Source organism: Takifugu rubripes, chromosome 21 (assembly GCF_901000725.2).
Source record: "Takifugu rubripes chromosome 21, fTakRub1.2, whole genome shotgun sequence".
Taxonomy (NCBI): Eukaryota; Metazoa; Chordata; class Actinopteri; order Tetraodontiformes; family Tetraodontidae; genus Takifugu; species Takifugu rubripes.
Window position 1 is genome coordinate 10,579,285 of NC_042305.1, and position 12,270 is coordinate 10,591,554.

The window sequence follows — 12,270 nt, forward strand, 5'->3', positions numbered from 1 at the left end:
GTTTTATTGTATTTCCTACCAAAGATTCTACTAAGTGAGGACATTTTTGGGAAGGGAGGCTGGTCCTCAATGTCAAAGGACTGTTTGAGGGTTAAGACGTGGTTTGAAGGTTGTGGTTGGGGAATTTATTGTTTATGACAGTCCTCACAAAGATAGCACTATAATGTGTGTCAGACGGGAATTTTCCTATTCTACACCGAATCAGATGTATTTACAGCCCAGAGTCACAAAAGGGTGTTTGCCGCGGTGACTCCCCCTGCCCTCCGACCAGAGATGAGGGATCCTTCTCATGCTATGGATGGCGTACATGTTGTTTATGTTGTTTTGTTTAGTCCATGGAAGGATACACTTTTAAAAAAAATTCCTTTTACATCCAGCACATCTTGGAAGCTTCTGTGGTGCTCTGTCCCTGGGCCTTTAACAACGTGCACAACCAAACCGATTCTGGCCTCCAGGAAATGAGCTTTCTCCTTTCCGGAAGCTGCGTGATCCCACTCTTCTCCCGTCCTCTCCCAGGCTGGAATGTTGGGCTGAGAAGCGTCCATGCCTGACCATTTTGACCACCTCAGCACATTCTGGTGACGGCCGATGACAGGCTGCTGGAGCGCCCTGCTGTTTTGCTGAATAATTTCAAAACGTGATTAACGGCGGCGGAGCGCGTTGAGAGCGTGATTCTGGACAGAGCGGCAGCTCCGGCGGGCCGTCCTGGGAAAGGATCCAGGCCCTGATAGCTGGAACAGACGCCGGGAACTGTGGTCAGTCCACAGAGGTCTTCTGTGTGTTGTATTCACCTACTTCTATTATTCTTTATTACACATTTAACAACCAAAACGTAAAAAATCCGAACTCTGCATGAAGGAAAGTCTTTTGTCTTTGTTTATTTTGACTCCGTCCGTGCGTAGATCCAGTTATTCCTGCTGAAGCCACATCAGTTTTTGAGGTTTCGAATAAATTTGGCAGCGGACCTCTTTTGGGAGATCGTCAGTTCAAAATGTTATTTTTCTTTTCCCCCCTTAAGTGGCTTTTTTGATGTATTTTGTTGATGCCGCCTGATGAAAAAAGACGCTCTTGTCATGTGGATTCAAGAAATTCGGAGCGGCGGATCGCCCGAGGACGCGGGGCCCTGCCTCTGTATGGATTTACGAGCAATATAAAGAAAATTTACAGCGGGAATCATTTAGCCTGCGTGCCCTCCTCAGATGTATAAACCTCCTCGTGCCTTTTCGCCGCCTTCCCGATGCCCCGCCCTTCCATTTCATTAAGTTTTAAGACGGCCATGGAAGTCTGAGGCCTTGTCGGCCGCCGCCGCCTCTTCCTCACGTTCTCCACCTCTCCCCAGACCTTTGACTGCTTTTCTTTCTGCCTTTTCATGCCGGATTTTACTCTCTTTTTCCTTCCCTTTCTTATAAAAACCGCCCATTTCTGTTTCCCCCTGCTCCCTTTGTGTCTGCAGACAGCCATGTAATTGTGGGCCATGCCAGGGAGGGGCCAGCGTACCTGGGCACCGCCGCTCTCCCAGAAGCCTCTTTGTTTCCGTTCCATTGTGATTGGCTGACTAAAGAGAAGCGCGACACATGTTTTTTGGCCAGAAGACTGTCTGCGGCCTTTGTGATAAATACGGCCCTCGGTCTCTCTCAACTGTCGGACGATTCTTCCCCTCGCCGGCTGTCTGTCTGAGTACACGAAAGAAGATTAGCTTCACCTCTGAGGGACACGACGGGAAAAAGGGACGGACGGACAAAACCGCGCCGCCCGTCGCTCACTCACTTTGTTCCTTTCGCCGCACGCCTCGGCGAGGTTCCTTTCACACAAATTGCACTTTGCCGCCTAGATGACACGTTGATAAAACAATAGACGAGGGTGACGGGAGGTCACGGGGGCGGCTCCGAACGCCAACGGCCGCTGGCGGTTTGTGCTGCAGGGAAGGAATTTATGCTGTGAAACAGAGATGAACGTCGAGAGAACAATCTGCTTTCAGGGCCTCATTTTAGAAGCCGGTGGTGGCGGCAGACCTTCATTAATTGCAGAGCGTTCCGGCCGGGGTTGATATGGTTTCCATGGTTTTAAAGAATTCTTCTGAATACGTGTTTTTTTTTGTCTTAAAGCTATGAAAATATGGTAGCGATGGCATAAAGAGCAGTCATTTGGACAGCGGCTAGTGCCTCAAATATGCATCTATAAATATGAGTCCTTCCACTGTCCAGCCTGTATCCCCGCCGCTCACTCGGGGACGACTGGGATGGTCTCCAGCACCCCATGACCATGATCAGGATAAAGAGTGATTAAAGGAAATCAGATGGATGGGTTACTGGGATGTTGTTGTCTGGGAAGCAAAATGTACAGTTGGCGTTTTGGGAAATTCCGTTGAAATGGAATGTTTGTGTCTGAGGATGAGAAAATGTGTCCAAATGACTGGACAGGAAAAGGATTAAACAGGAGGAGACATCCAGGAGAGACGGTTCCATTGTTGCTGGGAAGCAAACCCACGCTGACCGTAATAAGGCTGGGCCCGTCAGGACCAGCAGCCCTATGACCAGGCCGTCCCTCAGAACTCATCCTCATGCTTTTATTTTGTTACAACCTGTCGTTTTTGAGCTGCGTTTGTTTGCTGCATTTTTAAAAGCAACACTGCTGCCGCCACCTCACTGGCCTTTTATCTTCCTTCATCTCAATTTTCTTGAACTGTTCTTGATCTAATTTAATGTTTTCTTTCTCTCCATCATTTCTCTACTTCCCCTCTCTTATTTCTCTTCCTCTCTTCCACAGGGTATCCTCCTCATCCTCATCCTCCTCTCCTCCTTGTTTCCCAACCCTCCATCCCACCTCACAGAACCCGCTGCAGCATCCCTCCCTCTCTCCGCTCCACAGTGCACGCCTCATCCAGCTTTGGTCACAGACTCTCTACATTATTGAGAGGGAGCAGATCACTAATTCATGCCGGCTGAGTCTCGGGGGGGCTCGAGTGGAGCGTGTGGGAGCCTGTTGTGTCTCCGTGGACTTCCACCGCGGCTCGAACCGAGCCTTAATCGTGTCACACACAGGCTCCGTCTCCCCTCGCCCCCTCAGCCAAGGCCTCCCTCCCTACTGACTCCAGATCTCCCCTCTGCTAAATCTGCACCTCATTCATTGATATCTCATCTAATTGCTGTTGTTCTGACCCCCTGGGATGTCCTAACAAGCCCCCACAGGGTAGTGTCTGCCTTGGCCTTTGTCGCAACATTTTCTGGTCCTTCCTGAACCGGCCGTTCATTAGCAGTCCTCATGCTGCAGCCCCAGCACCGCGTGTGTGTGTGTGTGTGTGTGTGTGTGTGTGTGTGTGTGTGGGTGGTTGAATCAGACAGGTATCACCAGTTACTACATTTGTTTTTCTGTCACGTTTTTGCCTGTTATTAAGGTCCTTTTTACTGATGTTTATTGAAACAGGAAACGTCAACCTGCAGGATTTATAGTCGCGACTTGATGTGAGAGTCGCCCACAGAGAGGAGAGCGAGCCAGAACACTAAAGCTGGCCTCAGACAACAGAAATCTGGGAAAAAAAAAAAGGCCAGAGTAGCTGGAGTGGATGTCAGGCCAGCGCAGGGCTGAACAGCTTTGTCTACTCTGAAAGAAGATTTTTTTTTTCCCGTTATTCTTTGACACGGGCCGATGGAAAATCCACCATCCAGGTTAAAAACAGAGACGTTATTTCAGAGACGTCTATAAAAAACAGAACCAGCAACAAAAACACCTGTCGCACGCGTCATTGGGCTCGTCCAGCAGATCGTGGCTGAATAAAAGCAAACGTCTGAGGAATAGCACCTATTGCCGGTGTGGGCGCCGCTTTTAATGAGCCTCAGAACTCAATATGGACCCCTGTCTGACGCTGACGTGAAGACGCAGTGCAGACAAACAGCCGTGAGACCCAGCGATGCTCCGCCCAAGGTTAATGGGTCAAACGTGCTCTTCAGAACCTGGTTGTTGCTCACCCTTTCCTCATTAGATCCATTTACAGAGAATTGCTTGATACAGGTGCTCTGATCTTCTCCTCGCCCCCTCTCGTGTATACTCCAGCGTGTTCTCTCCCTCTCTGGCAGCGCCGTGAATGCAGATATCCCCCTTTGAAGTGAGCGGGCGGACGTTATACACGTGTAAATACGCACGCGCCCCCGCGCCCACACTCTCCTGCTGTGTGAGCACACGCTCCTTTAATCAAATAAGGTGTTCAATCATTAATGTGTTCTTTAGAAGAGGCAGAGGCAGGATGTGCCAACAGTTACGACCCTGCAAACGTGCGTGGCGGAGCAATTTAAAGGGGGAGGGGCCCGCCGCTGTTTTGACAGAGGAAACGGCGCCTCCAGGTGAACGTTGGTAACTGGGCTCATGCATTATTCCCTCTCTCGTCGCAGGTGTGTGGAAATCATCGCCAAGGAAGGCAGAAGTCTGAAGGAGCTCTACCTGGTGTCCTGTAAAATCACCGACCACGGTAGGACGCTCTCTCTCTCTCTCCGTTCTTCTAACACGCCCACAGGTACCGTTGTGTTCCGAGGCTCATCGCCGCCGCCGCCCCCCCGAAGTTGCAGCAAAAGTGTTATTGACAATTATATGGAATTAGGTTTTGCTGGAAGAAGTGTTTAACTGCGTTGTTTTGAAGGCTGCAGCAGCAGCTCGGACCACTTTAGTGCTAAAGTCTCAAGAGTAAGATGCTGACGTCTGTTCAGCTAATTGCAGCATTGTTGTGTTGTAATTTTGCAAAGAGACGTTAGCTTTTATGTGTTTGTAATTAGTTTTTCCAAGCTAAAATATTTCATTACTAAGTAGACACCAGCTACTAGCTCGCCTGCTTTCTGCTTTACAGCGTGCACAACGTTATTTCCATCTTCAGAGTGCAGAGAGCTTGAAGAGTTTGGTGCCCGGGGCCCTTTGTGTGGGCCTGTAAAAGCCTGTTATATTATGTATCCTGTTTAAATAGTCTGAAGCATGTGTAAAATCCATCATTCAGGTGCATCGAGGGTGTTTTAAACAGTTCACACTCCGAATGCGAAGCGAGGTTCCCCTTGTAAACGGGTGATATTTGGAATATTTATAGCTGCGATTATGCCCGCTCCTTTCAGGATTGAGGTGCGTCTGTTCAGGGCACATGTAAACGGTGGCGTGTTATCAGAAAACATAGAGGTGACAATGTTTCCGTGGAAACGCATCACTTACTGAAAGCAGCATCTCCGATCATACAGCCTAACTTGGTCTCATGCACCAGGAACCCTTTTGATCTGTTTGGACACAATAATGCTTTTATTCCCCTCCAGCTAACACAATACCTGTGACCTGGAAAAACCATTCCCAAAACCTGGAATCATCATCAGAATGATTATCTCTTAAAATGTTCTATTTCACCTCATTCTGTTGAAGGGAGATTCTATATAATTCTAATGGGCCAATAATTAAATGATTGTGACCTGCTGTGGGTCAGGACTTATCTCACCCTCTCTATAATTAACCATAAACAGTGTTAAATGTTTGCTGTCTGTAATTATCTTACTGCATAATCACTGCTCATAGAGGAAAGTAGCACTTAGCCTGGCATATTTTCTTAATTGTGTGTGTGTGTCTCTGTGTGCGCATTCTGTACATGTTGCGCAGTGAGGTCCAAGAAATACATCTTACTAGCAAAGTGAGGACCTTTTGGTTGGCCTTCTCCTGAAATGGCTTTTTAAGGGTCAGGAGTAGGTTTTAAGGTTCATGTTACAACTAGGTGGAGGTTAAGCTGCTGGGGAATGTCATTTGTCCATCAGAGTCCTCACAAATATAGAAGAGGTGTGTGTGTTTCAACCCAAACTCTGAAAGGGCATCGCAGTTTGCAGCTGATTGTGAATTACGACAATAATAATCTCCTCGACCTCTCTGACCCTGAACCTTAACTACATAGGTGTGAGTGTGCGTCCGCTGTGTTTGATTAATGAGCCGGAGATCACAGCGGTACATTAAACTGGGAACACGCACCACCCACCGGTATAACCAGCCCCCAACCCCCGATATCTGCATGTCACTCCAAGATGAATTGGCGATATCTGATCTTCTTCCTTCACTAATGACCCCTCTGGACTTTGTTGGCCGATGATTGGATCTGTGTGTGTGTGTGTGTGTGTGTGTGTGTGTGTGTGTGTGTGTGTGCGCGCTTGCTTTCAGGCATCTCTGTAGGATAGAGATGCCTGTTGTGGAGGCTCTGAGCTTGAACTAAATGATTGTGGATTTCCTGCTTCAGTCTTCAGATAAATTAAATAACTGAAATGAGATTTTACATCAGCCAAGCTAGCCTTGAACCCCCCCCCCCCCCATCCCTGTCCATCTCCTGTGCTAATTATCTTTATTAATGGCCTCTCTGAGTGCATTTGAGATGTCCGCTAGCCTCTTACGTTTGAGTGTTTGGTTCTTTTCCTCCCTGCACTCGCTTCCTGTGCCCCCATGGGGCTTTGAGGACACACATAAAGGAAGGGCTGGATGAAAGAAGGGAGAGAATGGCAACATGTAATTTTACTCTGAGTGCAGATGGTTTTTGCAGATTTTTTTTTTTTGAGTAGGAGAAAATACACTGGAAAACACTCAAGGATGGACAACCCCCCCCCCCCCCCCCCCCCCCCCCCCCCCCCCAATGATTTTATTGAACGCTCTGTTTGTTTTCAGCAATTTGCTTTCATTTGTAAAAGAACATAAACTATAATTACCTTAAATTACATTCAGGCTGCATTGAAGAAACTACAATGACTCGCTAAGAACACCTGGATTCTTGAATCGAGCTGTTAAAGTTTGCACATTTTAGAAGAAATATGTTTATTTTTATGACTTTATGACTTATTTCAGCTACGGTTCCCCGTCCAGCGGGAGAGGAACTCATGAAAGGCAAGTCACGTGACCCGTGCTCACGTCGGATTGGACCCGTGTGTGTTTGGGGTCGGGGTGGTGAGCAGCGTGGCCCCACAGCACAGAGGATCCAGATTTAATTCCCTTGTTCAGGGTCCAAAGGGCCACTAAAACGTTAGTCTGAAACCAGATCTTGCTGAGAAACCCCCACCCAGTCCAGAGCCTTGAGCAAATTGGACCTTTACACCATCAAGAGGCCACACACACACATTTACACACACACACACACATGGGCAGCAGCTCCACTGCATCTCCAGCACTCACCAAGACACACAGGATACCTTATCTTGTCTCTGGGAGCTCGCTCGCTTTATCCGGGGACAAAAACACCGGCCTTGGAGCCGTTCTTTACATATGGTAATTCCCTTTCATCCAGACACCTTCACTCGATCCCTTACCTTGTCAGTCACGGCTCCCGCGCACATCCGCGTGAATAAGAGGGGGAGGAGGACGGGAGAGTCGGATACCTGTGCGAATGAGGGGGAAGAAAAGCGGCACCTTTGCTCTACTTCTCGGCGCCTCCCGAGCAGATCCGCCAACAGAGCGCGGATTATTATGTGCAGACAGCGTTCGCTGGCGTCCCGAGCTGTCGATGGACATTAGATTGTCTTGGCTGAATCGACAGGGACGAATATGAGCCCCAAACAAACAGCAAATCCTGGCGTGCGCGACAACAAATGGAATTTGAGCAAACTTTATTAAATTAGATTTGATTTGGTTTCCACTCGAAGCAGGTTTCCACTCAGGTTCTCTGCGTCTTCCCTCCTGTTTATGACAGTTTATAGTTCCAAATATTCATTAAATTCTAAAGTTGCTCCAGCTCCGATAAGTTGGATGTTTCTCCTGAACGTGTGTGTGTGCGTGTGTGTGTGTGTGTGTGTGTGTGATTCAGCTGTTGTGACGTGGGAACGACAGACCTGCAGATTGAGTTTCCTGCTTCCTCCATCTGTATTTACCCATCTGTCACCTCCCGAGATTATTGTTGCCGTTCGCTTTTTGCATCGTATTCTTTATATTGATCACTCACTCATTGATCTTCTCACAGCTAATGTATGTCCACATTCTTGCTCTTCCCTCCTTCTTCCTCCCTCCCTCCTCCTCCTCCTCCTCCCTCCCTCCCTCCCTGCATCATTCAGCTCTTGCTTTTATCTGAGGTACTTTAGTCTAAGTGTACTGAACGTTGATAGATACGGTCCCCCCCCCCCCTCCTCCACCAACCCTCAAAAATAAACCATTGTTGTGTGTGGTTTGACTGCTCTGTGTGTGTGTGTGTGTGTGTTTATTTGTCCTCACAGCTTTCCTTTGCCGCTGGGGAAATGTTGATAGTCACTCCCTGGAGTAACATCGTGCTTTTTACAAGGGGAGCATGAAAATGGCCAACACGACTCCGCCCCCGATTGAAATTCGAATTAGCCTCATGGCTGTTAACGCCACGCCAATCACAATTAACAGTTATTGTTCTTTAGCATGGGTGGAATTAGCCCCCTTTAGCATTTGAGGGGTCAGGGAATCAGACAGTCCAGTGTGCGAGATTTGGTGGCACCTACTGGTGAGACTGCAGATTACAGGGATCTCGTATGTTCTAAAAAGTGTATCAAAGCTAGGTTATAACTCAAGTGTAATAGTAACAATTCCTTAAAAATGAAGGCGGTCCCGTCTTGCTCTTCCATTTCCTCCCCCTGCACGATTTTCTCCATCTTGTTTGTTTACCAGATTTTTATTCCTCGCCCACGGTGTGAAGTGCCGCGCAACATAATGTGATGTAAACTTGGATAGTGTAATAGCTTGTTTGCCCCTCTCTGTCTGACATTCGCTGTGTAAATAACGTAGCGCCTTAAAGCAGTCCATTAACATGCACAGAGTGATGCAGCAGATTTATGCTGGCTGTGTGGAGGAAAGCAAGTCGGTCTCCCACCCTTCCGTCTCCGTCTCCCCTCTGAATGTGGCGGGGGACAGACGTTATATCCGCCTTCATCATATCATGCTAATACCTTGGAAAGGAACTTAATCGGTGCTGTTGCTCCACAGCCACTCGCTTCGTGGTTGGTAAAAAGTATAAAGTTTAAGAGAAAAGCTGGCTAATATGGACACATTCAGTAGGACGTGAACCCACGTTAATGCTAATAAATCCGTGTGAAGAGGTAGACTGAATGTTGCATCTGACGCAAGGCGTTTGCAGACGAGGGGCTGCGGCAACAGTCACTAGCGCGCTGGCTAGTTAGCATCCCAGAGGTATCTGATCCATCTACCTGCAGGAGGAAGTTCATGTTCACTCACATTCTGTGAGTGAACATGAACAGTTATTTAGAGTCGCAGACCAGACCAGTGACCTTTTGCCGTTTTGGCGCGGGCGGAGCAGCAAGCGGAACGTAAGCACAGCATCACAGCATCCCAGCAGCACAGTATCACAACATCACAGCAGCACAGCAACACAGCATCACAGCATCCCAGCATCCCAGCAGCACAGCATCACAGCATCACAGCATCACAGCATCCCAGCAGCACAGCAACACAGCAGCACAGCAACACAGCAGCACAGCAACACAGCAGCACAGCAGCACAGCAGCACAGCATCACAGCATCACAGCAGCACAGCAACACAGCAGCACAGCAACACAGCAGCACAGCAGCACAGCAGCACAGCATCACAGTATCACAGCAGCACAGCAACACAGCAGCACAGCAGCACAGCAGCACAGCATCACAGCATCACAGCATCACAGCATCCCAGCAGCACAGCATCCCAGCAGCACAGTATCACAGCAGCACAGTATAACAGCATCACAGCAGCACAGTATAACAGCATCACAGCAGCACAGTATAACAGCATCACAGCAGCACAGTATAACAGCATCACAGCAGCACAGTATAACAGCATCCCAGCAGCACAGCATCCCAGCAGCACAGCATCCCAGCAGCACAGTATCACAGCAGCACAGTATAACAGCATCACAGCAGCACAGTATAACAGCATCACAGCAGCACAGTATCCCAGCAGCACAGTATCCCAGCAGCACAGTATCACAGCATCACAGCAACACAGCATCACAGCATCACAGCAGCACAGCAGCACAGCATCACAGCATCCCAGCAGCACAGCCTCACAGCATCCCAGCAGCACAGCATCCCAGCAGCACAGTATCACAGCAGCACAGTATAACAGCATCACAGCAGCACAGTATAACAGCATCACAGCAGCACAGTATAACAGCAGCACAGTATAACAGCATCACAGCAGCACAGTATCCCAGCAGCACAGTATCACAGCAGCACAGCATCCCAGCAGCACAGTATCACAGCAGCACAGCAGCACAGTATAACAGCAGCACAGTATAACAGCAGCACAGTATCACAGCAGCACAGCAGCACAGTATAACAGCAGCACAGTATCACAGCAGCACAGCATCCCAGCAGCACAGTATCACAGCAGCACAGCATCCCAGCAGCACAGTATCACAGCAGCACAGCATCCCAGCAGCACAGTATCACAGCAGCACAGCAGCACAGTATCACAGCAGCACAGCATCCCAGCAGCACAGTATCACAGCAGCACAGCAGCACAGTATAACAGCAGCACAGCAGCACAGTATAACAGCAGCACAGCAGCACAGTATAACAGCATCACAGCATTCTTCTCTCCAGGGCGTGGCGAGATGGCGAGAGTAACGTATGTGGCAGAGTGCTGCTGGGCGCAGGGAGGGCAAAGGCTCATAAAGGTTTGTTATTATCTCCGCAAATCAAGAGCTGCGGGGAAAACAAGCAGCGTTACGAGCGCAGAGCCGGACCCCAGCGCCGGCCCGCGTGACCGCCCGGAGACCCAAAAATACGACGCTAATATCTGTTGGGTGCCAGTACGGAGCGCAACTCACAGCTAATTTAAACACATTTCCTATTGGGTCTCGCTTGATTGGACAGTTAAAAGTCCCCTTGAAAGGGGGGGTTCAGTCCCGGGCTGGCGAGAGCGGCCAGGGTTTGAAAGAAATTAAAAATGAGGCTGAAACTCTGTTAAATAGATTTGGATAAATAAAAAGTCCCTCATTGTTCCTTTGCTCGTATGAAAAGTACAAAAAAAACCACCTCATTCTGCGGAGCTAAAAAAAAAGAGAGCGACTGTTTCCCCTCATGTTTGGAAAGTTCATTAGATGTTACAGAGAGGGAGGAAACGCTCGAGGAGGCCAGGCCTGAGCCGAGGGGGGGCCGAGCGCTGCTCCGCCATAAGTACTCTTCCATAGGGCTCCAGTCGGATTCTTCATGGTATGTAGCCGAGTATATAAATTGAGATTGCCATTTCCTAACATCAGCCTGTGGCCGTATTTGCAGATTGGAGAGCTGTGCAAAGAGGCAGAAATTGAATTAGTTTCCATATATTGTCCCCTCCTCCGGCTAAGCCCTGTGGTCCAGCCACTGTTTGTCTTACGGCAGAGGAAAGTGACTTAAGGCTTAAGCTCTGAAAGCTGAGGCTTAGGCTGTCTACCATCTTACTGCTCTCTCTCTCTCTCTCTCTCTCTCTCGCTCTCTCTCTCTCACTCACTCACTCACTCACTCACTCACTCACTCTCTCACACACACACACACACACACACACACACTTCTATGTTTAGGGTTTCCAGCATAAATGAATACTATAGATGCACATTTTGAGCTCATGCTAATATCTTTCTTACCTCACACCATCAGATGTCTCTCTCTCTCTCTCTCTCTCTCTCCCTATCTGTCTATCTGACTGTCTATGTCTCTCACTCTGATTCTCTCTCTCTCTATCTGACTGTCTCACTCTCTGGCTGTCTCTCTGTCTCTGTGACTGACTGTCTGTCTCACTCTCTCTCTCTCTGACACACTCTCTCTGACACACACACACACACACACACACACACACACACACTCTCTCTCTCTCTGTCATTCCACTTCCACTCAAGCCTCTGTTCTTTTTAGGCTGACGTGTACGGAGCAGAAGGATTGACGTGAGGATAGTTAAACACTTACATGTAAAAGTATCCTCCTTTAGAACAGCGCGTGCACGTGCACGTGTGTGTGAGAGAGAGAGTGACAGGGGGTGTGGTCACACCCTGGATGGCAGCGTCAGGTTAACAGCCCCTCCGATGATGCTGGGGCAGGAGCGACCTGCTGCTCCGTGTCTTCCGCCCGTCTCCTCGTCCTCCTCTGTCTCCTTCATCAGAGACGCAGCCTCCTCTGGGTTCCTGCTGTTAAAAATGATCGGATCAGAACCGGATCAGCTCCGCCGGCGAGCCTGAGAGCTACTTGTGCAACCCGCGGTTCAAACCGTTCCTCTCCGTTTTTTCCACACTCCTCCTCTCCGTGGCTCTTCATCTCCTCCCTCGTCCTCCTCCTCCTCGTCAGGTGTGAATGGAGCTGCCT

General features: G+C 49.0%; 1 protein-coding gene across 3 annotated transcripts in view; it reads left to right on the top strand.

Moving 5' to 3' along the window:
- The window catches only part of fbxl17 (F-box and leucine-rich repeat protein 17), a 129,619-nt gene that overhangs the window by 85,774 nt on the left and 31,575 nt on the right, over nt 1-12,270 (top strand). For all 3 annotated transcript variants that reach the window (XM_029829458.1, XM_029829460.1, XM_029829459.1), the window contains exon 9: nt 4,386-4,462. In XM_029829458.1, the coding sequence (XP_029685318.1) occupies nt 4,386-4,462 (77 nt within the window). The remainder of the gene's footprint in view (nt 1-4,385; nt 4,463-12,270) is intronic.